The sequence below is a fragment of the Pseudoliparis swirei genome, chromosome 12, assembly GCF_029220125.1.
Source record: "Pseudoliparis swirei isolate HS2019 ecotype Mariana Trench chromosome 12, NWPU_hadal_v1, whole genome shotgun sequence".
Taxonomy (NCBI): domain Eukaryota; kingdom Metazoa; phylum Chordata; class Actinopteri; order Perciformes; family Liparidae; genus Pseudoliparis; species Pseudoliparis swirei.
Window position 1 is genome coordinate 11,187,059 of NC_079399.1, and position 25,187 is coordinate 11,212,245.

The 25,187-nt window shown below is 39.8% G+C and overlaps 1 protein-coding gene across 1 annotated transcript; it reads right to left on the bottom strand.

Annotated features, from left to right (window-relative positions):
• Nucleotides 1-974: 974 nt before the first annotated feature.
• apobb.1 (apolipoprotein Bb, tandem duplicate 1) lies at nt 975-17,506 on the bottom strand. The gene is made up of 29 exons (XM_056428569.1): nt 17,419-17,506; nt 16,333-16,365; nt 16,107-16,219; nt 15,862-16,004; nt 15,593-15,740; nt 14,749-14,901; nt 14,218-14,342; nt 14,020-14,105; nt 13,475-13,919; nt 13,256-13,370; nt 13,027-13,173; nt 12,727-12,938; nt 12,426-12,621; nt 12,152-12,331; nt 11,857-12,060; nt 11,589-11,756; nt 11,287-11,492; nt 10,865-11,047; nt 10,651-10,781; nt 10,326-10,536; nt 10,063-10,235; nt 9,723-9,883; nt 9,518-9,627; nt 9,057-9,430; nt 2,930-8,956; nt 2,726-2,837; nt 2,609-2,632; nt 2,292-2,478; nt 975-2,201 (listed from the first exon to the last, which is right to left on the bottom strand). The coding sequence occupies exons 1-29, from the start codon at nt 17,471-17,473 to the stop codon at nt 1,206-1,208; spliced, it is 11,418 nt and encodes a 3,805-aa protein (XP_056284544.1). The 5' UTR covers nt 17,474-17,506; the 3' UTR covers nt 975-1,205.
• Between the last annotated feature and the right edge of the window lie 7,681 nt (nt 17,507-25,187).

The window sequence follows — 25,187 nt, forward strand, 5'->3', positions numbered from 1 at the left end:
TATGAGATAGTAAGTCGAAATAATGAGATAGTATCTCATTATTATGAGATAGTAAGTCGAAATAATGAGATAGTATCGCATAATTATGAGATAGTAAGTCGAAATAATGAGATAGTATCTCATAATTATGAGATAGTAAGTCGAAATAATGAGATAGTATCTCATAATTATGACTTACAGGATCTTAATTTTTTTATCACAGTGGCGGAAACGGGCTTCCATAGAACGGGCTTCCATAATATTGTAATTGAAATAAGAGAAGAACATTTATTTATGATTAAAGTATTTATAACTTATAATTTATCCAGTTAAACTTGAACGATAAATATTGTTGAGATATTATTCACTTGAACTTTCATTATTTTATTTTATTTGTCAGTTCTTGACTTCATACAGATGTTAATAGAACTGCTCGGCTACTTCAATAGTTATGAGACTGAATCATAGCGCAAGTTAGACATTAATGTGGTTTTCCGGACTTTTGCATGAGGACATTTTCTCAAACTTGACCTTGTTGAACATTAATTCAATACGCCTGCTGTAGCTAGATCTTATCGGTTGGATCAATATGTCTGTGCCCTATTTATTGCAGAGGATTCGGTGTGTTTTCTCACCATCCTGTTTGCTGCTGTACCCATTTATTTTCATTGACTGATCTGATTTTGTTTTACGATATTTAGTGTTGTATAATTTTTTTAGTGTTGGGAATTACCCTCACAATGTATGTGTATATTGTTATTATGTCAAATGTCACTCCAAATTGCTGATATAGACAACTGATTGACCTACTGCCTATTTAGATGAGTATTGTACACATTTGGTTGACAATGACAACATAAGCATATAGAATACTGTCTAATTAGTCAGTTTTGAATATCTCAAAAGTGCCACTCTTGAATCATGGTGCTAAATAAATTCAGTGAGATTCATCCAAACTGTGTTGTAAACTTACAAAGACATCAGACACTTACAGATTGCATTAATGTATTTTATTGATGATTTTCACTCATTGCAGGAAGGTGAGGTAAAATGTTACATTTTCAATGTTTGTACACAATAAACCATCCTCTTTGTCTGTTGAACTCATTGTTATAAATATAATAAAAGAGAAAATTGTTCATACTTCTGCCAAGTGTGTGTTTTGAAAAGATGGTAGTATTTCCTATGTATCTAGTATTTCTTTGACTTTCGTCTGTGAAGGGCTCTCACTGCAGGAATGGAAATGCAAGGTTAATCTCAAGCCTACTGTCACTAACTTTTATGTAGGCGTGAGCCTCATCTGAAGCGTGCTGCAGGAAGCCATGAACAGCATTATTGAACAGGTCCACAAAGTGAATGCACATGTCCATAACGTACTCAAATGAATGGTTGAGCTGCTCCATATGTATGGCACTGACCTGGTCAGCAATATGCTTTAAGCCTGTGACAAGGTTAAGATAGACACCATTGATGTTAATGAGCACTGAATCTAAATAGTCAGACTTGACAGAGTCAACAAACTCCTGAGATTTCTCAACAATGGCATGTAGGGTCTCACCCATCTTCACTAGCATTGTGTCAAGACTCTCCATATGTTTCACAAAGGCTACCAGTTCATCAAAGATGTTCTTGAAAGCTGATTTGACCTGATTAATGATCTGGGCTCCAGTGATTGCATCACCAACTGGCATGATCAACTTCACACTGCTGATGTGCTCAACCAAGAAGTTGTTGTAGATCTCCATGTTGGCAGAGATAGTATGGAGGGTCATCTCTAGGAAAGCAGCAATTCTGCTGGTCATCGTTTTCAGCAGCTCAGGGAGAGTGGTCATCTCATCAGAACCAGGCAGTTTGAACTGGGTTTCCCTCAATACCTTGACAATAGCATCCAGCAATACCTGGACAGACTTTTGGTATTGGACAATGATGTTTCTGAAGAAGATTGACAGCTGGCTCATTTGAGTGTCATAGTGGATTGCAGCATTATAGGCCTCGCTGATGCGGTTAACAACAGTGTCCTTCAACTCTTCTATTTTGCTTGTGATGTGGTACTTGTCAGCAAACATTGTGAGTGTAGAGAGGATGGAAGGCAGTCTCATCTTGAGTTGATCGAGCATTACTCTGGGTGCCTCCATGTTGTAGGCAATCTGCAGGTTCATCTTAGCAGCATCTTTCGAAGATGATTTGATGACCAACATGTCAACATCAACCTCTGGGGCAGACTGTTAAATAGAAGAAAAAATATTATTTTACCGATATTTTTACCTATTAGTTTTTCATCGTATGAAAAAGGTCATGTTTGTGATACTCACAGGATAACGCCCATAGAATCTTGCAGTCATCTGAGATGGGACTCTGCCGTTGAACTGAAGGCCCACGAAGCCAGTTGATGGGGTAGATACTGAGGCAGTGATACCATCTCTGCGAGCAGCATAACGAAGGTTGGCATCGGTGAAAGTAGGACTGGTGATGTCCACATTCAGGGTGTGGTGAGAGTAACTGTTAGAGAAAGAAAGCATTTAAAAAATAACGCCATGATCAATTCTTGACCTGATATTAATATGAGATCATTTGACTCATACACATTAAGTTAAATGGCCAAGACGAAAAAGTTGAAAATACATATTACCTGTCATCAGCCTGACGCTTTCTCCTAAAATGTGAAGAAAAGGAATTGATTACTTTCAACTTTGAATATCAGAAGTAATCAATCAACATATATAGCAAAGCAAATGCATAATATTACCTCAAGGCTTGAGTAATGACATGATTGACATCCATGGTCATGTCAGCGTGTGTCAGGATAACTTTGTTGACCATGTTCAGAGCATCACTCTCAGCGTTTACAGTAGTAGTAGCTATTGAAACAAATATTTTGTAAGATTTAATTATCAGCAATGCTTGCAAAATAAAACAGATAAATGTGTTGATGGGAATTTGAACAGCTCACCATTCATGTTATATTCAAGGAGCGCGATGACAGAGGTGGCAGAAGACTTTAAGGTGACTTTGATGACAGGTGCATCAGCCTCTACTTCTGCTGCCAGGTTTGTGGTGTACAGTGGGCTGACAAACTTGCCATTGGCAGAGATCTTCTGCTTTGTGGCTGTCACCTCAACAACAGTTTTCTCAAAGATGATGAAGTCACCCAGGCTGTTTGGCTGAGACATATCAATCTCAATATCAGCAGTCAAGGAAGAGGTTGGGAGAAGATCAATGGTAGCATGGGCAACATGTCTACCGGTGGTGTGGAAACTGAACAGGTTTGCTTCATTGTTGCCAGTATATTTCAGCACTGCATACACACGGGTAAGGGAGGCTTCGACAGCAAGACTCTCGTTTACATCCATGACAATAACTTTGGTGGTTCCTTGGTTAAGCTTGGCATCAGCAATAATTTTGGAGGTAATGCGTACGCCATCATTATTCAGATACAGTTGAATGTCATTATCAAGGACTCCAAAAAGTAGATAGTCTTCAAGCATTGTGCCATCCATGTTGGCCTTAGTAGATGACTCTATGGAAGCATACTCAAAGTTCCCCTCCAGCTTCAGACTGTGGTCTGCCTCGGCCTTTCCCACAGCATTGATCAGAGGCAGGTTAAAGTCTCCCTTTATCCTCAAGGTGGAGACAGCATTTGCTTTGGTTTTGGTGTCTGCAACCAAATGTTGGTTTGCCTCCAAGTGGAGTATAGGCAGGGCAATCTTTGCAATAGTAGCCACAGATAGAGCAGTTTCAAAGGTCTCAGTACTCATACTGAGGGTGCTGTCATGGGTGCCTTCAATGTGAGAATTTTCGAGGGACAGAGAATTGGCCAATTTGATTCCTCTCTTGGTGGTCAGACTGGTGGTACCATCAAGTTTGGCTTTTAGTGACTCAAACACAGAGGCTGTGGTAGCTCCCAGACGGAACACAATGTCCTCCTCAGCATAGAGTCCAGCATTTACATTTAGATTAATGATGGCAGACTTGAAGGACAGCTCAGTGATCAGGTTACCCATAGAAGGAATCTGGATCAGACCCATCATATCAACAAGGGGGGCGGAATGGCATTTATGGTAAACAATCTTGGCATCCACATCCACAGACTGCTCAGTGGTCGTCAAAATGTTCTTCAATCCAGTCAGCTCATACACGTTCACATCACTAATAGCTGGAGTATTGAAGTCAACAAAAGGCAGGTCTATCTCAGGAATGTTGATGGGTGATGTCAGGAAGTCAAGGTTGGCCTCACTTTCCATGGCAACAAAGAAGCCAGCCTCATTTTCATTATTGTCAACGGTGAAGTTGTAGGACATTTTGTACTGATTAAGACGAGCCAGACTTAGAGTATTCATATGTTGGCTGTGAGGCGTAATGGTGGCTGAATAATCATTCTGCAGATCTATCTTAGCAGTCAGAGTTCCAAACATTTCGACCTTGACATTTCCTTTGTTTTGAAATTCAAAGTTTAACTCAACAGGTCGGACTACAAGGTTGATTCCATTGCTCAGCACTCCAGTGAATGCACCATACAGTTCTGTGTCATGGTTTGCTTTCAGCTCAGCCTTCATATCATAAAGGTTGGCATGTCCAGATGCCACAACAAGACTGTTCTTAATGATAGGTGCTTCTGCCTCATTGCGGATATTAAATTTGATGTTGGAAAGGTTTTCACATTCAGCAGTAATTTGCTGTTTCATCTTTAAGAGGGTTGAGTCTGTGTCACCTGAGAAAGTTAGCGTGGAAATGGTGGGAGTGAGTGACCATTGCAAGTGGCTCTTGTGAGTGCCATCCTCAGTATTGCATTTGCTAGTGCCTGAATTGTCAACTGTTAGTGTGAGGCTGTAGCCATCTTGACGAACAATTGCTTTCTGGGTTACAGTGGCTTCACTCCTGAAATTGAGAATTTGAAGGGCCACTACATGATTGTAAGTTGTATCAAGAGAGGCGGACATACCCTCTTCCATAGCAATAAAGGCTGTGTTCATGAACTCAGCAGTGTAGGGTGTAGTAATTACCTTAATTGTAGTTTTGCCTTGGGCCTGGGCTGAATGACCATAGAGAGTTAAAGATGCTTGATGGTCAACACCAAGAACGATATGGTTGAACTTAATAGTCTCAGCAAGGACAACACGACTCATTTTTGGGATTGCAATACGAGCTGTGGAGTCAAATTTGTAATCAAAAATGTTAAAATTTGGACATGTGGCCTGGGAAGTAAGGAATGCAGAGAATTGAGGTGACATTTCACTCTCAGTGGAATTCTGCAACTCAGCAGAAGTCTTGATGGTGTAGATGGGTGTTTGGAATTTCACCTCACCATAGAGTTTACCAAAGCATGGGATCATAATATCATTGGGAATGGTTGGAAGTGTGATCTCCGGAACCTGGAGAGACATGACAAGCTTTTCTACAGGAAAGTGTGGGATTGTAGGGAATGAGATCTCAGGAAGGTGGATTTCTGGGAAGGACATCATAGGCATCGAAGGAAGATAGTTCATTTTGAGTTCTCCAAAGAAAGCATCGACATCGGGCATTGTGATCTCGAAGTTGACAATGAAATCAAAAAGTTCAATGATTCTCTGCTTGATGTCATCAAAGGCAATTGTGGTGGCTTTCACATGATATAAGCCAAGGATGGTGAACTCGTGGATGTCCAGTTGGGATGGGACTTCAAACTGTTTAAGTTCATGCATGCTTAACTTCACAGAGGGCACAACAAGGTCAGTGAGAGGAACGATGAAGGATGGAGTATTCAACTCAACTTTCTTAAGTTCACTACTCAGCCCTTCAATGATCTGCTGAATCTCGCCAATAATTTTCTGTTCAGGTACCCACATAATCAACTCAACAGCCGTAACGAAGATGTCAGTTACAACAGTGATGACTCCAGTGTAGAACTTGCTTACTAAATCCAGACAAGAGGTAATCTCCCCTTTGACATCCAGATCTGTAATTTTCTGTTTCATGAATTCAGCAAATGTCCTAACGCTGTCAAGCACAACCCGGTCAATGGTATCCTTTACAGATTTAAAGATGTCAGCAGCTTTGATTTCTCTCAGTTTTTCCATTAAACCACTGACAGAAGACAACACATGGTTGATAAAATCTCTTGTTGCCTCAAGTTTCTTGGGGATTTCAAAAGTCCTGATCAGCTCATTCAGGTACAATGTTTCGTGTGCAATAATTCTATTAGCATGATCCACAAATGTATTATAATCCAATGCCCTCAGATTTTGCTCAATAGTTTCAATATACATATTCAGCTCTTGAATAATATCCTTAACCTCTGTAGTTTTCAAATAGTTAATAGTATCCTGAAAGACTCCCATGCATTTGGTAGGGATGTCTGCATCCTTCACCATGTTTACCACCGCCCTGAGAGTTTCCTCAATTCTGAACTGCTTGATGAGCTCAACAGCCTTTTCCAAGACAGCCTGAACTATTTTGTCAGCCTCAAACTTAACAATCAACTCTCTCATCTTGGCATAGAATGTGTTGATCTTACCTACGATGTCAAGGTCCTGAATAATTTCCATAATGTAATCTGTTATTTTGCTGAACATCTCTGTGGGCATTTGACTCACAAGTCTCTTAATACGATTGTTCAAGTTGATGGATGAAATGAACTCCTTCAGCTCAGCAACATATTCCTGCACGTCAAAGGTCTCAATCATGTGTTTAATCTCGTGAATGATTTCCACTAGGTTTGCCTTGAAGTCATACTTGTAATCAATATCACGCAGGAATGCAATGCTGCTGCCACTGAGCTTGTCCAAGTGAATATGCTCAATAACCTCCCTGATGATATCAATCACATATATAACCATTGCCTGGATATGATATTTCTCATTAATAGCATTCAGCTGTTCCTGGATCTTGTGAACGAGGGTATCAGGCAGGGTGCCACTAACAATAATATCTTTTACCAGTCCAGCAAAGTGTTGGATATAAAGCGTAAGATTAGCCAACAGGTTTTCAACAGTAACCTTCAGGTTTCCCAAAGATGCTTCCACATCCTCCATGGAAATGACATAATCGTGGGTAAAATCATCGAAATACTGCTTCAGCAGAACAACCTTGCCTTCGATATTCAGGTCAGAAACAAAGTCGCTTAGATACTGGGGAATAGCTTCTAGTTGAGCCTTTAGCTCCTCATTGTTGAGGTAGTTTTGCAATACCTCTGCAACATGCACAACAGCGCTCTTAATGGTTTCCAAGAAAATGGGCAGATTTTCCATCAGAGGTAACTGAATAATATGACAGTCTGTGTTCTTGTCATACTTGAGGAAGGAAGAGACGGTGAATTGCTGGTTCTCTGTGGATTCTGCATTGAGCATGTTTGTGAGGATGGTACCAGAAACCTCAATTCCAGTTCTCTCAGCAGTGTTGTAAATACTCATATCCTGATTAACGGCATGCTCATTCATTTTAGACTTCATTCTAAAACTGATCTTCTGCTCTTGGGGTGAAATAAGAGTATCCATCTTGTTATCAAACGTGGTCTCAAGAGCAAAACCGTTGTCTAGCTGCTGGTTTATTGAGGCTCTGCATTCATGTGAGGTAGCAAAAGCCAGGGGCTGTGCTTTAAGGAGGAACTTGCCATAGAGCTGGGCACTGTGCTTTCCATACATGGTCATGTCTCCATCAGCATTGAAAATGGCGTCAAGGTTGACATCGAAAGGAACAATGCTGCAACGAATGGTGTGGTCGAAGCGCATCGCCTGGGAGTTGAAGCGGGCATCATTGGTGATCCTCGCAGCAAGACCAATAACCTCAAGCTCGGTGTTGTGGCTCATGTGCGTTCCCCAGAGTTTTCCAGTGGTGCTGCACTTTGCATTTGCCGTCATATCAGCATAATTTACCTGATAGGTGTGTTTGATCTCTTCCTCACCATAGATGGCTTTCAGGCTTCCAGTCAGATCCATCTTGTTAAGCTCGGCCTGCAGCTGAGCTTCATTAATAAAGTTAGCTGACAGAAGTTTCAGACTGTTTTTAACATTTGCAGCGGCAGTGTAGGGTTTCATGTCAACTGTGATATCATGAGTGTAAATGACATACTCACTGGCGGCGGCGTCAGCCTTTGAGTTGAAGTCAAGGCTGGAGAGAGTAAGGGTCAGAGTGTTGGCATTATCAACCTTGATGTCAGCCATTGCAGCCTTGTTGGTAATGGATAGGCGAGCCATTGAAGCATCAAGCGCAGCGTCGAAGGTATTTTCTAAGGACAGGGGACTGTGGACGATGGTGGTTCCGCTTGTGGTCAAACCGTCCTTGTTCATTTTCAGAGTAGCCTTATGGGTAGCCTCATTTTCAAGAAGCTTCATGGTGGCATCGCTGTTCAAAGCCAGACCATTGACGTCAAAAGAGGCAGTCAGCAGAGAGTAAACACGGTTTTCAGAGTAGTCTGCATTTGTCTCCATTCTCATGAGGATTTCACCAGCACCAGCAGAGGATTCAGCATGGTTATGTATCTTCATACCAAGAGCAACGGCATTCGCATCACATTTCAGTGACAGCTTGCTGTCTTTATAGGAAAGCTCAGCAACATGGGTCAAGGTGTCTTCAAAGGCATTAGTGTTAGAGACAACTGATAATTCACCATTGGCAAGAGTTGCTGTAATTTTGTTCCGGGCCTTACCAATTGTGGAGTCAAGATGAATAGTTGAATTAATATGTGCTTCTGGCCTGAATGGGAAGATGGTGAATGACTGGGTTGAAATTGTCTTGCCATACACGGGTCCAGCCGTGATCGTTCCCTCAAAGTTGCTTTCAGCAGAAATGTCTTCAGTGTGGATTCCAGTCATGCCAGTGTGCTCCACCATAACGTGAAGACCCAATGGGCTTGTGGCTTCAATCTTGCTGCTTAATTTCAAATTGATTCTATCTGTGATGGTTAAGTCCTCAACAATACTAATCATGACGTCAAGGAATTTATGTTCCAAAGAGCTTTTCAATTGTGTATGGATGGAATCAGTGGTGGCCAACATCCCAGAGCCTACAAAAAGCACAAAAGAAGAACAGATGAGATAACAGATATATATCTTTCACTGTAATACTGTATCGAAAATTAGGTCTAATTTGAAAATATGAAATACCTTTCATCTTTATTGAGAGGATGTCAATTGGTGAGGTTCCTTTTACTTCAAACTCAGCTGAGTAGCTTGGTGTTTCCATAACATCTTTCACGGCAGCCATTGAGGCCTCCATCTCATACAGGTTGCTCTTCATCAGAGTTGAAACTTCAGCTTTTCCAAAAAGAGGAATGGACAAAGTAAAGCTCTCGGGGACAACAAGCTTTGGGATTGGAATTTCCATGGAGACAATCTCCAGTCCAAACTGAGGGAGAGACACACTAGGTGTGCTCAATGCTGGTGGGAAGTGAAGCTCTTCTGTTGACTTTCCTCCAAGAAGGAGAGGGATATTAATGGTGAAGTGCTCATTGTTGAAATGGTAGACAGCCTTTGCCTCACTGTTATGAAGACAAAAGTGAAATGAATAAACGTCTGCATATAAAGCCAGTGTCTTCAAACATTCACCTCAGAGTTTTTTTACTTACGTATTCAGGAACAGTGTCTCTGGCAGAGTAATCTCAGGCATATCAGGCACTCTGAAGCTCTGCATGTAAGGGAGATCAGCACCATACTTGTCCATGTAGTTGTTTGCTGCCTAAAAAAACAATAACCAGTATGTTATTCATTCTTAACATAAAAAATCAGAACAGAACATAAACTTTATATATGTTTTAAATCAAAGATTCATACCTCCACAAACTTTTTGAAGATGTGACGCACTTTCATGTCAGTCTGCCCCACATGAGTGTCAAGAAGTTGGTTGCCATACTTGTCAAACATGTCAGCAGTTGGGAAGCTGGTGATGTCAGTGTGCACATCAGACTTGAATGCAACCTCGAATTTGCTGGCATCTGCAAAAATAGAATACAATGAATAGAAGCCCTAAACAAGAGGTTATATTCCTCTAATTCCCAGGTTAGACTTAATCAGGGAATAAAAACCCCCAAAATCAGGTTTCAAATGCACCTGTCAGTATGCAACTATTACATTAATTTGCATGTAATATTATGGAAGATAATTGCACAATTACCATATTTCATTTCAATTTTCTGCTCAATGCTTGCGGCCATGATCTTGATTTCACTCTTAAGCTCCAATTCTAATTCCTCATCACGTTTCATGTGGGCTGTGAGGGTGGCATCAACATGCATGACGGGGACAAGAAGTTGTACTTGCAGCATACCCTCCTTCATGGCCTTCAGACTGAAACATATGCCAGTAAGTTAGTTTACAATCAATTGTGAAGGGGGCATTAATGTTAACGATAATGAGGATTTATGGTTGATTTCTTACTTGGCACGGCCAACCAGAGAGAGCTGAGGGATGTTCTTGCTCATGAAGTCAAGAGAGATAGAGTGAGTTCCTTTGCCCTTGGTGTTTCCATCAACAACACCGAGCCTGAGTCCAGCCTCCACATCGTAGTCAGGGACCTGGACATCCGCTGTGATGACATTCTTTCTTCTGTTATATTTCATGACTGCTCTGGCTTCAGTGGGCTCTGAACCTGTTGTGGACCAACACAGATATTCATATTACATAACTCCATAAACTTTTTTTTCTCCAATTGAACCACTAGAAGATGGGAAAGGGTTATGATAGTGTACTTATTATACTTTACCTTCAGCTCTCAGAACAAACTTCACAGAGTCAATCTTCTGCCGGCCCTCTTCTCCCTCCTTGAGAAGCTCATAGGCAACAGTTGCTGTGTACTCAGTGACTTTCCCATTGGGGTGGAGTTCTACAGCATATCTATGTAGATAATTTAGATATTTAGCCAACATTGATAAGAAAGTAATTGTTCAGAGAAAGTGATGTGCTGGTGGTTTGCTCACTTGCTGTCTCCGGTGACGGGGAAGTAGGGGGCTGTGTCATGGGAGGAAGCATCAGTGTACTGAAGAGCAGTGCAGTATTTCATTCCAGCGAAGAAAGGAGTGCACTCTTCAACATCAACCTTGTCCATCACCATTGGGGGAATGGTTTTCACCGTTGATCCAGTCACTGCCACCAGGGTGGTTCTAAATGGTAAATATATAAAAGTTAGAATGCAACTTTAGCTGTTTTAATCTAAATATGATATGAAATTAAATATGTGCAATCCACGATATAAGATGCCCTAAATGATTTGCATGTGGTCATAATAACTAAAAGAAAAAAACTTTACTTAAGCTATGAGCCTTGTGAAATAACATTATTACTGCAGTTGCATTACAACTAGAGGTGTAAAACACTTTCCTAAAGTTCTACTTCGATTTACGTCATTTTGATGAGCTTAATTGGACTCATTGGCGCAGGGATGGTCAGCTTGACATTGTCGCGTTCCATGGTGATCTTGGCCTGGAGCCCACTTTCATGGAACAAGTTGTTGTGCATCTCTAATCCAGAGTTGATATATTCAGGGATGTAGGACCCAAATGTGGATACCAACTCAATGCTGGCAGAGGGCATGAAGCTCACTTCACTCTGTGTGGACACACATGAGAAACATTAATAGTTGTGTTGATGCTATTTATTGTAAATTTATATTGCTGGGATTTAAACACATTTATGAATATTTACCATGTCACGAGCAACGTGAAGTCCACCCTTGATACCAGGGGCGACAGTACCAGACACTGAAAACCTCAAAGGCATACCAGTGGCCGTTGGCAGGAGTAATTCATTGTCCATGAAAATGTAGTGGGCAAAGATTGTGTTGTCAGCCTTGGTCATCAGTGCAATCATGATCTGTGGTAAATGAAGACACACATGGGACATTTAAATCATAGACAGAGAATATTACATGAAATCATTATTTCAACTATGCTCTTAAAAAAAAGGTCCTTACATCAGTTGGGAACATCTTGAACATGCTTTCAATCATCATGGCGGCAGAGTAAGCCATCTCTTCGATTTCGTTAGTCTTCAGATATCCCAGTTCATTTCCCAAAAGTCTCAGATAAACCATTGCTTCGGGAGATTGTGCCGCCTTTAATTCCCTCACGAGTTTGTTGAGGTTGCGTCCGATCTCCCTCATCAGGTTATGGGAGGCCTAAACATGGATGTTCACACTTTCTTAGAATATATTTCCCTCACAGAAAAATGTATGATCATGATTACAGTTTTTTTAGTCAGTAGCCTACCTGTCTCTTCATCCTATCCTTCTTCAGGGCAGGGAGCATGTTCTGCAGAATCTCATTGATTCTGAGTGGCATGTTTTCAGAAACAAAGTACATTGTCTTCAGGGCAGTGTCGGGGAAGAAGCCATTCTTTCCAAACAGGGCATCAACGGTTGGCTCAAATCCTTTGCCTTCCATACCAATCTGTAGAAATGATAAATTTTTCACTGTCAAAACTCAGCCGATGAAACATTTTCCTTAAAGCAAAATTTGAATGAAAACAGGTCAAAATATGTACCTCTATCATGTCGATGTCATAGCCAAATGCCTTCAGAGTCATTTCCAACATGACCTCCTTGGGGAGATAACTAGTACCCTCAAAGAACATGTTGCCCTCCACAGACCCGATCTTGTAGTTGCGAGAGAACTTGGTGGGGTCCATTGTGAGGCCGACCTCATTAGCCTGCAGGGCATGTCGAATCTTCTCTCTCAGTCTGTTGGAAATGATAAAATGTTGCTGTTAAATCAATTCAGGACTCATACCATGGTGTGAGACAACACATTTAAGAAATATAAATCTTTAACTTCTTTTGACTTACCCTTGGATCTCTGGCTCAGTTGAGGACAAAATGTTGGTGATGTGGGATGTCACAAAACTCTTGACTTGTTGATCCTGCTCATTGAGTAAGGCATCGGCCAGCTGGGCCAGTTCAGTGGTCTGGGGGTCCTTCATAAGCACCAGATATGCAGCAATACGCTTTTGCATGGGGCTGGCACTGTCCAACAACACCTGCATGAGAACCTCTCTGGCCTGTGACCAATAGACATTAATACAATTAATATACAGTATAAATAATTATTCAGATGGTTTTTCAAACCTTTGAAATAGTTTAACTTGCCTCTTCAGGGACGGCAGTCTGCCTGAACACTTGGATGGCAGCCTGCTGCACAGCTGGGGAAGCCTCAGGTTGGTTCACACACTGGATCACAGCAGATCTGAGTGCGGGACCAGCAGATACCAGAGCTGGAGCCATGTTTCCAATAACCTGGAATCAAAGAACATTTTGATATTGGGCTCCTCGATGTTGGCAGCCATTTATATTTGGACTAATAAGGAAGGTTACTCACTCTCAACGTCAAGAAAAGGTCGTCCTTATCACCAGAACAGTCACCCAAATGGGCAGCCATGGTCTCAGCAACAGAGTAAATCTCTGGGATCAGCTTTCCCTCAGCTTTGTAAAACCTGTTGGAAAAAAGACACGTAGAATCAAAAGCCTGTGTACCTTTTTGACATAGAAAGGCGAAATGTTTGTTATTTAATTGCGACGCGTGATGAACTTCACTAACCTTTTGACGACATTGCTCAGGGCATACATGATGGGCTTGCTGAACTTGTATTTGGCCATTTCGAGCATGTCATTGATCAGGAGGGCAGAGGGATTGGACACGAGTCCCATCGCAAAAACACCGGCATCTACCTCGAGTGAGGAGCTGTCAAATGTTCTGAGGATCTGCATGATGCCGCTGCTACACTCAGGTGTTCCACACTGGGCCAGAACCTGGTAGGTCAGGAAACGGGACACAGCGAGAGCCTCAGGAATGCCGGATCTCAGGGTCTCAGTCGTCATTCCACGGAGTTTGGTGACAAGCTTGTTGAAGAGGTGGGCCCTCTTCTCACCCTCAGTCTCAGGCAGACTGGCCAGTTCTCTTAGGAGGTTGAGAGCTGGATCTTTATCCTGGATAACACTCTTGTCCTCAACAGTGTCCATGTTAAGACCCGTGACAATGTCACCTATAATGTACAGGTTATAATGATTTAATATGATCTTTCGTGACCTTATTCAAATAATTAACTCTTTATCAAAAGAATAAAAATCAAACAAAGGGCTTACTGTGTTCAAAGACTCTGTCGTTGTGAGGAGTGACCTGAACTAAAGTCAGTTCTTGCTTTCCAACATTGGTGGTGCCATATTCTCCACTGCAGGAAAAAATACACGGTTAAAAATACTGTTAATGTCTTGTTTAAGAAATATAAACATATACAAGTATATGATTGAGCATGTTATAATGGAATACAAGGTTGGATTTACTTGTGAGAGAAGGGAATGATGATGTGCTTCTCTGTGCAGGACCCAGAGGTCATGTGTTTCTTCTCATTGTCAAACTTGTAGTTGCAGGTCTGGGAGCTTCTGATCATCTGGGCAAGAGGGTAGTGCTGGAAATAGACAAATAATCATATGCAGTGAATAGAAGTAAAAGAGTAGAATAGTTTGAGCTGCACTTCCCAGATACCACTTATACTATGTGTTGCAGTTCAGTCTGTTTGAACCTTTTCTAACATTGATGCTATGACAACTCAGCTTAACTGATACACAAGTTACTCTTGCTGTTTTTACAAGCAAAAAATTCAATGAAATTCTATTTATTTTCCTTACAAATTTGCCTCAGAGGGCTATTCAATCAATCAAGATTCCTTCTCGTGCACAATAGGATTTTGATCCAAGACTGGATGTACAGGACAGTAATTGTAAAAGCTTACAGGAAGTAGTTATTTATTTTATCTACTCTTCAAAAAATGTCAGAAAGTTCATGTTGCTCCCACAGACAATTGGATATCTTACCATGCCAGAGATAAGTGCCAGCGGGCTGGTGTGATCGCTCATTGGGACAAACTTGTCACATCTAGACAGGTCCCTTTTGAGGCTGATGTCAGTTGCAATGTCCTCTCTAGCGTTGACAGTGAAAGAGGTCTCGCACTTGCCATGTATGGTGGGCTGAAATAAGAACAACATATTTACATATATTCAAGATTCAAGATGTTTTATTTGTCACATACACACACAGGGTGTGCAGTGAAATGAAGGTGGCAATGCTCAGCAGGAATGTGCAAGGGCAACAAGTACACACTATTTACAAATAAAAAACAACACAATATTTACAGTAAGTGTGTGTGTGTGTGTGTGTGTGTGTGTGTGTGTGCCTAAGAGGGGCAGTTGTGTGGGTCTATGTGGGGGTCCTGGTGAGGTCGGAGTTCACAATCCTGATGGCCTGAGGAAAGAAACTCCGTCTCAGTCTCTCTGTTCTTGCAGCGTGACTACGGAGGCGCCTGCCTGACCGCAGCAGCTGAAACAGTCTGTTGTTGGGGTGGTGAGGATCCTTCATGATCCTGCCGGCTCTGGTTCTGCACCTCCTGGTGTACAAGTCCTGCAGGGTGGGGAGTGTAGTTCCAATAGTGCGCTCAGCCGAACGCACTACTCTCTGCAGAGCCTTCCTGTCCTGAGCGGAGCAGTTGCCAAACCAGGCTGTGATGCTTCCTGTCAGGACGCTCTCTACAGCTCCAGAGTAGAAGGACTGAAGGATCCTCTGGGAAACTTTATATTTACTCCTGGCAGATTGTTTACTTTGAAGTGGATACTAGAATTTGCAGAAGTTAAAAGCATTTTATTGGTTATTAAAGTACTGTACCATGTTTTTGTTCTTGTCCTCTTCCAGCAGAGGCACAGCCAGGGCAGAGATGATACCCCTCTTGATGTTTAAAATGGTGGTTGTCTCACCATCCTCTGGGTACAGTTTCACATCGTACATGCCCTCAACCACAACCTTCAGAGGATGCCTAAAAAAGTAAAAGAAATATGATATTTGAGCTTGATTATCAGTGCAAATCCTACAAAAATATCAGATTGACAATGCAAATGAGTTTTTTTTACTTCAGGGATTTTTATAAAGTAACATACTTCTCCATCTCAGCAGCAAAGGCATCAGAGCTAGCTGCAGGGCCGAACACTGGTCCCTCGGGGCCCATGTCGACCACCTCACTCAGGATACAGCCAGAGGTGCGGACGATGAAACTACAAGTCTGAGGTACTTCAATTTCAACCTATGAGAAAAAGTAAATGTTTTTTTATCTCACTCTGAGAAATATAAGATGGAAAGAGTAAAATCTGATGACCAAAGATGAGTGTGAAAGGTCTTTCCGCACCGTGCAAGAGACCATGGGTCCGTTCTTGAGCGTTGAGGCTCCATTGATGAAATTCAAAGACTCAGCTTCATACCGGTATTCATACTTGTGGAGGGTGTTGTATCTTTTGGCCACTAGAAGAAAAAAGCAAGGTTAAGAAGAGATTTTGGATACAAAGGCCATTTTTTTTGCTCCCTAAAACTGTGTCAACTGTATATCAACACAGAAATGTAACTTATTAACTTACATAGGCAGGTCGGGTGATCTTCATCTTGGGCAACTATAATGAAAAAACACAGATAATGTATTCTTTAGTAACAAAAATCCATAGGTCCTTGCTCATTATATTATTATAGCATTTCTCCCTCCACACAGATGGGTAATGTTTCATTGACACATTATTATATATTAATTTGAAACATTATTTAACATACTTTCAATCATGGCATTCTTCTATCTATGTTGTCACAACAAACAGTTGATCGGCCTACATCATATCTTCACACTTGAGAGGCGTGGGCTCAAGCATTAGCATCGACAATCAAACGTCATTCATCTATAGGACAAAATGCCTGTCCATCACTGTAACATACTAAAATAATACAATTTAATTAACTTTGAGAGCATTACTCGTTTTTTAATTTTTTGTCAAATTAGTTTATAAACATATTAACAGTCTACTCTAGCCCAAGAGCATATTTCCAAACATCTCATAACAGGACAGTACGTGGAGCTTGTTGAATGCCAACTGTTAAATACAACATGTTTAGATTTCTCCATAACGGCTAATTCCAGACATAATATCTTCTACAACAAAGGTTACATGCTGGGCAACAGCAAACCAGAGCTAAACCCAGTGACTGCTTATTTCACTGTAACTTAAAAGGATTTGTGTATGTGTATTGTTGAATCATGGTATTTAATTGTATTTCCAAATGTGTAGTGCATTTTATGAATGCGAAATATGTACAGTATATGTCACATTTACATTACATGTAAATCAAAAGTTGAAAATGAGCAAAAGCTGTCAATAATAATACTAATACTAATAATACTACTACTACTTATAATAACAATTAATAAGAACAATAATTCATAAGTGTAATGCTCCCTTTTGGAGCTATGTTAAATGGCATTTTCCTTGTAATATGTAATCAACTCAAATTAAATAATGTGTTAAAAGAGTCCAATACAATTTAGGATTGCATTATTTGCAGCAAAGCAGTAATTTATAACTTTACAGCAAAATAAATGAAGCCATTAGAGTGTTAAACTACATACTCTTTGAAACTATATGCAATGCTCAAAGAAATGCGTTCTAAGAAGTACTTACAAGCCAAGGCAGATGTGCTGAGGAGCAGCAGCAGGCAAAGCTTTGAGTCCCCCATGATAGGTTTCTTGAAGCCCTCTCCCTTGTTAGTGGCGAGTACTCGGTTGAGACTGATTCCTTAGCATCAGTTCGGGGCTTTTATATCCTCAGATGGGCTCAATCAGGGGACTGGGAGGCACAGACAGAGCTTCGAACGCTCAAAGTCCACCACGCTCTCCTGTGTGGAGGGACAAAGGCAAACGGTTTCATGAGTCTCATGGCTCAAAGCACTCAATTCTGTTACATCTTCAAAATGCTGCTTTTTATGTATATATAAATGCACGTAAGACATTGGAGGAGATATATTGATTGATTAAAGCACATTAAAGCTTAGCCTTATCAGATACTAATGGTTTTATAATATTTCAGTCTAATATAAATGAGCTTTCACAATGAAGAGCAATTGTATCTTCACAATTATGTCAATTGAGGCCCATTTTTGCAGACTGTTGAAAAAGCTTTTTATTTACTTAAGGATGCTTGTATAGTTTACTGTTATTCACTGTGAAGATTCACATGACAAAGGGTTACATAAAAGTAGTGTGCCTTGACTTAAAAATGCGGGTACAATATTTCACACTTCAAAAATCTGGGAAGGTTGAATTGATATTTTTGAACTTCTGCGGTAAAAATGCAAAGTCAGTTAGTGATGTTAACTATAGCTAACAGCTCGAATGTAAATCACTGATAAACACTCATTAGTGACTCCTGAGTGATCAAGGCGTGCTCCGAACACAATGTCCCTCAAGATGTGACAAAAGATGATTAACTTGTCGCTTGGCCTCTTGATGGTATTGCCCAAAAAATGCATTTGGTCCCTTATGTCCATGTTAGATTAGTCCTTCAATGTGTGTTTGGTCATTTTATTTATAGGCTTTACAGGGGAAATGCACTTTATAAACACTGTTGTTAATACACCAGAGTTATAAAAACCAGATCTGTAATCTTTACATAATGTATTTATATACTTACTAAATGTACTTTGATTGAACACATACTACACAATTTAGGACTATACTCAGTGTTTAATATAGAAACGTGGATAATCAAGAGTTATAGTACTTACAGTATAGTTTCTGGTAAAAGAGTTAGAATAATTGTAGTAATAGTACTTACAGTATAGTTTCTGGTAAAAGAGTTAGATGCTTGTTGTTCTGCTTCCAGTGTCACACACCAAAATGAAAACAGTGAAAACATTTGACAAACATCAATAGCATTTGGATGAGGACCTTTGATCTACAGAGATGACAAACATGTTTACGTTTAGTTTGATACGGGAGGGCAGGTACAGCAAAAGTACTAAATAAACAGCAATAATAACCTTTAATGTGCTTAAGTATAAATAAATAAAAAAAGTGAACATTGTGTAATGCTCTGGTGCAATATGTCTCCAAAAGGACCTTAACAACGTTTGTTAGATACTGACAGTGTTTACACTGACAGTCATGTACACAGAGAGAGTCCAAAGGCAGCTTTAGTCTCTTGAGACTTTTGGCTGATGCTTAATTTCAGTATGTTAGATTGTTATTTATTTAAATAAATGCAGGTTTAGATTCAATATAAAAACAATATTTATTTTAGAAAGACAAGTCTACATATCATCTTGAGCTTTATTCCACCAAGCTTCATTGCAGAACCACTGCATGGGTGGATAGAAGTGGGTACTTTGAGGGAATACTTTCAGGGAATACTTCTTAAAATAGTTCCTAGCCCTCTCATTCATATATTAAATGCTTTAGAAAAAAGGCATTTTGCTTTTTAGATTTTATTACCAAATGAAGTCAAAGAGAAACTCAGTATTGTTCCACCTTGAACTTATTTTACAATGTTTGTGTGCCCAAGAGACTCATGGGAATAACAATTATTATGTTGAGACATGGCTATTTTCCATGACTCAACATAATAATTGTTATTCCCATAGTTATTATTCCCATCATCTAAAAATCAATAAGTATCCCGTTATCACTTACAACCTAACTCCACTAAGTGTAGGATATTAGGTTGTACAAACAAAATGACAGATTCTGTAAATTGAAATCTGTTATCTGCTTTTACAATTTGGGGTCTTCAAATGAAAAATATAATACAAATAATAATAATAATAATATTAACCTATATAAATGTGTTGTAAGCAATATGTACTAAGCAAAAGCAGCAACAGTAATATGGTAGACAGATACAAACAGGGATCAAACTAAGAACAGATCAAAACTTTAAAAACTTTAAAGTGGAAAAAGGGAGTGATGACCTAAAAGCCTTTTTTTTTAAAGTACATTTCTGAAAGGGATGGAGAAACAAAATTCCAACATTTTGCAAGCCTAATTTCCGCATGCAGTTTGATCCAAAGAACAGGTTCCCCCATCGTGACCCCACAATGAGCTGTAGTCCTGTGGCTGGCCAGTGGAACGACCACAAAGACCGTGCATGATTATCTCAACGTATCCCAGCGTAGATATGTTAAGACTTGGGTGATGTGGTCTCTGTTTTAGTACCAGGTCAAATCTATCTGCAGCATGTTGAACACGCTTGAGATCTGACATTGATGTTTGACTAATGCATGTTTAGTGATAGATATATTATCTGTATGTAAAATGAGGAAGAAGAATGACTAGTAACAGAAGTGAGCTGATCACTTACATTATATTCTGGTTAATTTGAGTCAAAATTAACAAGAAATCATAAGTTATAAATTATCAGATGGTGCATACCTGTTGAGGCCCACGAGAGGGACTATAAACTCTGTGACCCACATCACAGGAGACAGACATGTGCAGCCCCCAGCAGGGCAACTAAAGGCCCTCTTGCTTCAGTTGCCCTGCCATCAATCGTCATAAAGGTCAACTGTTTAATCTACTGAGAGCACTGGTTATATCTTTTATCTGCCATTCAACCTTATTATTTATCTATTTCCTTTTGTCGTCTTAAAAGCATGCTTTGCTGGTTATCTGTTGTCTCCTTAAACACATTTTGCAACCCTACATTATGGATTGTTGAACTGAGTAGCCAAACTCATCACATAAACTGCTGCTGCTTCTTCAAACAAGATTATCAAAAGGGTTCAATTGTGTCACACATGCTTATTTTGTGCCAACCTATAAATCCTGTAGCCCTTTCAATCCCAGTCAGAATAGACATTGCATTTATTTTAATTTTATTTAATCAAGACAGTACAATAACACCACAACTTCTCAAAATGTGAGGAAATTCAGTTTCTTATTACATAAAACTTGAGGATCATGGGAAACACAAGGATCGAACTTTCAACATTATCAGAAATAATAAAATTCAACATTATCAGAAACAATTGAATTCAAATTCAACTCAATCAAATTGTATTATTTTTTTAACTATGAACGTGTAGTTCGAGAGGAGCTGATTGGCTATCGTCACTATCATACAACATATAACATATAATCCCTCTCGCAACACCCTGTTCCAGTTTTGCCGAGTGTAGCCAACTAAACGCTCCTGGCACATTGCTTACCTGATAGGGATTTGCACTTTGTGCCTTAAGCTTGATGGTCGATGCGGCTAAACACACCAATCCTCTGTCTCTCCCCATATCTACTGTCTCGATCAATAAAGAGTGAATTGTCAAAAAAGACTTGTGAAATATTTTGAAAGAGCAAACTACTAATATCATTGTCCAAACATTGTCATAGTAGCATAAATGAGGCAACATTCCTCTGTATGAATCTCCTGTGGAGAGACAAAAGCTCTATAGGCCTTATTTGACTCTTTTTCAAAATACAAATATTGGGTCTCTGTATATCTAAAACAGAACATACATAGAGGATACTTCGGCAAAAAAACTAAAATTCAGGAATGAAATGAGAGCAACACTTGAGTGCATGATGCTATTGAACCACTGAGTGCTACTCTGCTAAATGTGAAGGCATTCCACGTGTAGGTCATGCTGCAACAACATTATAGATTATTTAATCTAACTGCTGGAACTCTGTTTTCACGAGTCTGTCTCACTTGAAATTGTGCACAACACAGTTTTGTACAAAACCATGATATATAAACCATACAATATTATTATTATCATCATATATTCTCTATAGCTTTAGATATTATCTTTATTCTTCAAAAATCAACATTATTATCTCCCATGTTATATTCATGTATATTGATTATATGTCGGTTCAAATGCAGTCCTGTATTTTAAAATACAATAAAAATACAGCGTGCAGTATATTCTCCGACAGTTTATTTATTTTTTTGGCAGAGAGTAAAAGTCAATCTAGTTCAACACACATTGGTCAGACACAATGAAGTCATGCACACGGTATCGCTGTGTTATAAACCGCCGTGCTCCTCAGAGTGATATTGTTCTTTAGCGTTATCTGTATCTGACAGATAGCTCTTAAGACCAAACCTGATCAAACATTACTGATAGAACCATATTCTTGAAGACAGATCAAAGTTTATCACCTACCACACAGCATAGATAATGCATGCTTGCACACAGGCATTACACAACAGTGATTCAATATGTGCATTATCAGCATAAATATCTTTATGTTCAAATATTAAGATTTGTTTAAAAAAATGTAGTTTGTATTGCATTAGAGTACCTTATGCTGCACAGCTATTTATTTGATTGCATTTAAGAAAATCACAAAACAAAGCACTGAATATAGTACACTCTGTTCATTAATATGCATAACGCATGTTATCAATAAATAGTTGATGTCATAGTCTTTAGTATATATATATATATATAAATATACATATATATTTTTTAAAAGTATGATGAAGTGGATAGAAAAGCTCATTCTGATGTGTACATTAGTTTTTGAGTTGGTCAAATACTGACAAACAAGCAGAGGCATTATTTATATAATATGAATATTGTTTATTTGCATCCCAAAACCATTGTTTATAGCATAAAAACATTTTTTAAATGAAAATAAAGTTTTTCATTGACTCGCTTCAGATGAGTTCAGAAGTGTTGAAAAGTTTCTTGCCAACACAGAAACTGCCCAGACACACACACAAACACACCCACACACACACACACATGTAGACACACACACAGACACACACACACCCACACACACACAGACACACACACAAATTAGCCACCCTCCTAGTTGAAAGTCCCTTTCCTATCCACTGCGCACACACACACAGTGCTCTCCATGTCCAGAACATGCAGTACACTGTGTCTGTACATTACATCATATCCAGTAGATTGCACATTTGGTTTCTTTCCAACAGACACATATGCTCATGCATTTATACACACACACACGTAGACATTGTCAATGGACTTTGAGTGGAAGAATTCTGTTGGATTTAGCCTTTGTTCTACTTTGACCTCTGAAGACGGGACGGACTGGATGCTGCTCCAGCAACTATGTAGGTATGAAAATATTAAAACATGTTTTCTACGTGCATGAATGTGGCAAATATTTCTGGCAAATTTCTGTGTAATTTATTTTGTTATGGCATGAAGTGTACATTTGAGTATTATTCATTAACAGACACAGATGCACACAGACACTGGCCTTTCTACGAACAAAACGTATCATTTTATTAGGAAGCATAATTCATCATTGCAACAAAGAAAGTGAGACCTCACCTTCAGACGTCCCCTCACCGGTAAATAACCCCAAACTATTGGACAATCTGAAATGTGAACCTGATGGTGGCGCTAGATGAAGGCTCAACAAATAATCTAATTTGTGTTTTGAGGACTGTAAAAAATGCAATGGTTGTTGATATATATCAGTACAAAATTAAAGGTCAACCTCAAAGTTGATCAGATCAGCAAAATAATTTGGTTACATCTGCTGCCATGAGTACCGTGTGATGAATTGACATGATATTATACCACTTTTACAATACTTCTTTCACAAGAGATAAGCATTCAAACACAAATGAATAATCTTAATAAAATTATACAAACACAGGATTTTTAAAATAATATATGTTTGACACATATAACCATGAGGGGCTAAAGGGTGCACAGTAGAGTTTGTAATCTACATCTAGAAACTTCTAGGAAAGTCGATTCAGCAGTGCCGCTTTCAACAAAACTCAGTAAAGAGTAAAGTAGCACACAAATGATAAGCCAGCTGCAGGTTCTACAGCACATGTAGCTTATCAGTAAGAATAATAAACTATTTGGAGCTGTCGCTGTACTGTAATTGTCATAAACAAATACGTATGTTATCAAAATGTCTGATAGCATCTATCTAATGGCACCGTTTCTGACATCTTGGTCAACATGTGAAGAAAAAATGAAGATGAAAATAGCTTTGATTATACTAAACCTGTTGATGACAATAATGCAAATGTTAATGCCAGCGAATGACTGTTGGTCACAGCTACAATTCTCTGTGGTCATGGCCGCTAACACAAGACTCACCCTCTAATAACTGGGCATCATTTATAAGTGCTGCCAACTTCCAGTTTGTTAAAGTTTTTACTCCAGCATAGTACTCAAATTGCACACAGTGGAGTTACTCTCTACATTTTCTTTTTTGATTAGTTTTCCTTAAACTTGCAATAACTGTTTTTTGGTCACTTTGGGGCAGCGAGAACCAGCTGCAAACATTATATTGATTTCTAATCATTTTTTTAATGGATATGGCAAACATATTGGCAAACCATTGCATATTTACACATCCAGCAGATGTGAAGCAACATGCATCTGGAGTTGTGTGTCTGACCACCGGGTAAACCTGTATTAATAAAGAGATTTGAATCAAACGTAGAGAAGATTAGCATTCTGGCTCAATTGAGTTTAACCTTGATTTGAGTGACACCTGTTCCCTTAATATTGACAGAAGAGCATTCAGGGGAGCATTGCCCCTCACTCAGTTTTATATAAAGACAGACTGATCAATATTTGAGGAGCGTCAGAAGCTGCAGCGACTGCTATTCACTAATCATGGCAAAGATAATACATGTACATGTGTTCAATCTAATCTATTCCCCTCAGAACAGTATGAAACCCTGCAGGCTCATCCAGTACAACGCAGTAGGGCAAAACCGTGTGTAGTCGAGTCCCAGAAAATAGAATCATGAGTATGAATTGTCTGAAATTATTGTCATTTTCTTGCGTAAGTGGTGCAGATAGAGCTGTTTATCTGCCGACTTAAGGATGAAGATATTGCTCCGGCTTACATTGTCCTATTATGATCTAAATGTGTTTTGTATTTTAAGTTAATAAGTAATAATAGGTTTCTGGATGTCCTCATCTCCGAGGACCGCTCTCGGACCCTCCACACCTCAACCCTGGTCATGAAGGCACACCAGTGTCTCTTCTTCCTGAGGAGACTGAAGAAGATCCACATGTCTCCTCAGATCCTGGTGAACTTCTACTGCTGCACCATCGAGAGCCTCCTTACAAACTGCATTACAGTTTGGTATGGGACCTGCTTCGCTTCAGAACGCTAACTACTGCAGAGGGTGGTCAACACTGCCCAACGCATCACCGGAACTTCACTCCCTGACATTGAGTCCATCCACCTCAATGGAGCCTGCAGAGGGCTCGCAGCATCAGGGCCCCACACACCCCAGACACAGACTGTTTGCCCGCATTTCCTCTGGGAGGCGCTACAGGAACCTCCGTTCCAGGACCAGCAGGCTCTTCCCCTTAGTGGTCAACACCCTCAACTCTGCACCACATTGACAGCCCCTATCCTCCCCACCCCCCACCATCCACCCTCCATCATCGCCAACCCCTCCCCACATCACACTTGCACCTTAATATTTAC

Bases quoted from the DNA above. Each gene is read 5' to 3' on its own strand.
- apobb.1 (XM_056428569.1), bottom strand. From the start codon at position 17,473: ATGGGGGACTCAAAGCTTTGCCTGCTGCTGCTCCTCAGCACATCTGCC. The intron at 16,220-16,332 runs GTAAGTTAATAA...TTTTTCTTCTAG, and splicing joins AGATCACCCGACCTGCCTAT to TGGCCAAAAGATACAACACC. The intron at 10,537-10,650 runs GTAAAGTATAAT...GGTCCACAACAG, and splicing joins GTTTGTTCTGAGAGCTGAAG to GTTCAGAGCCCACTGAAGCC.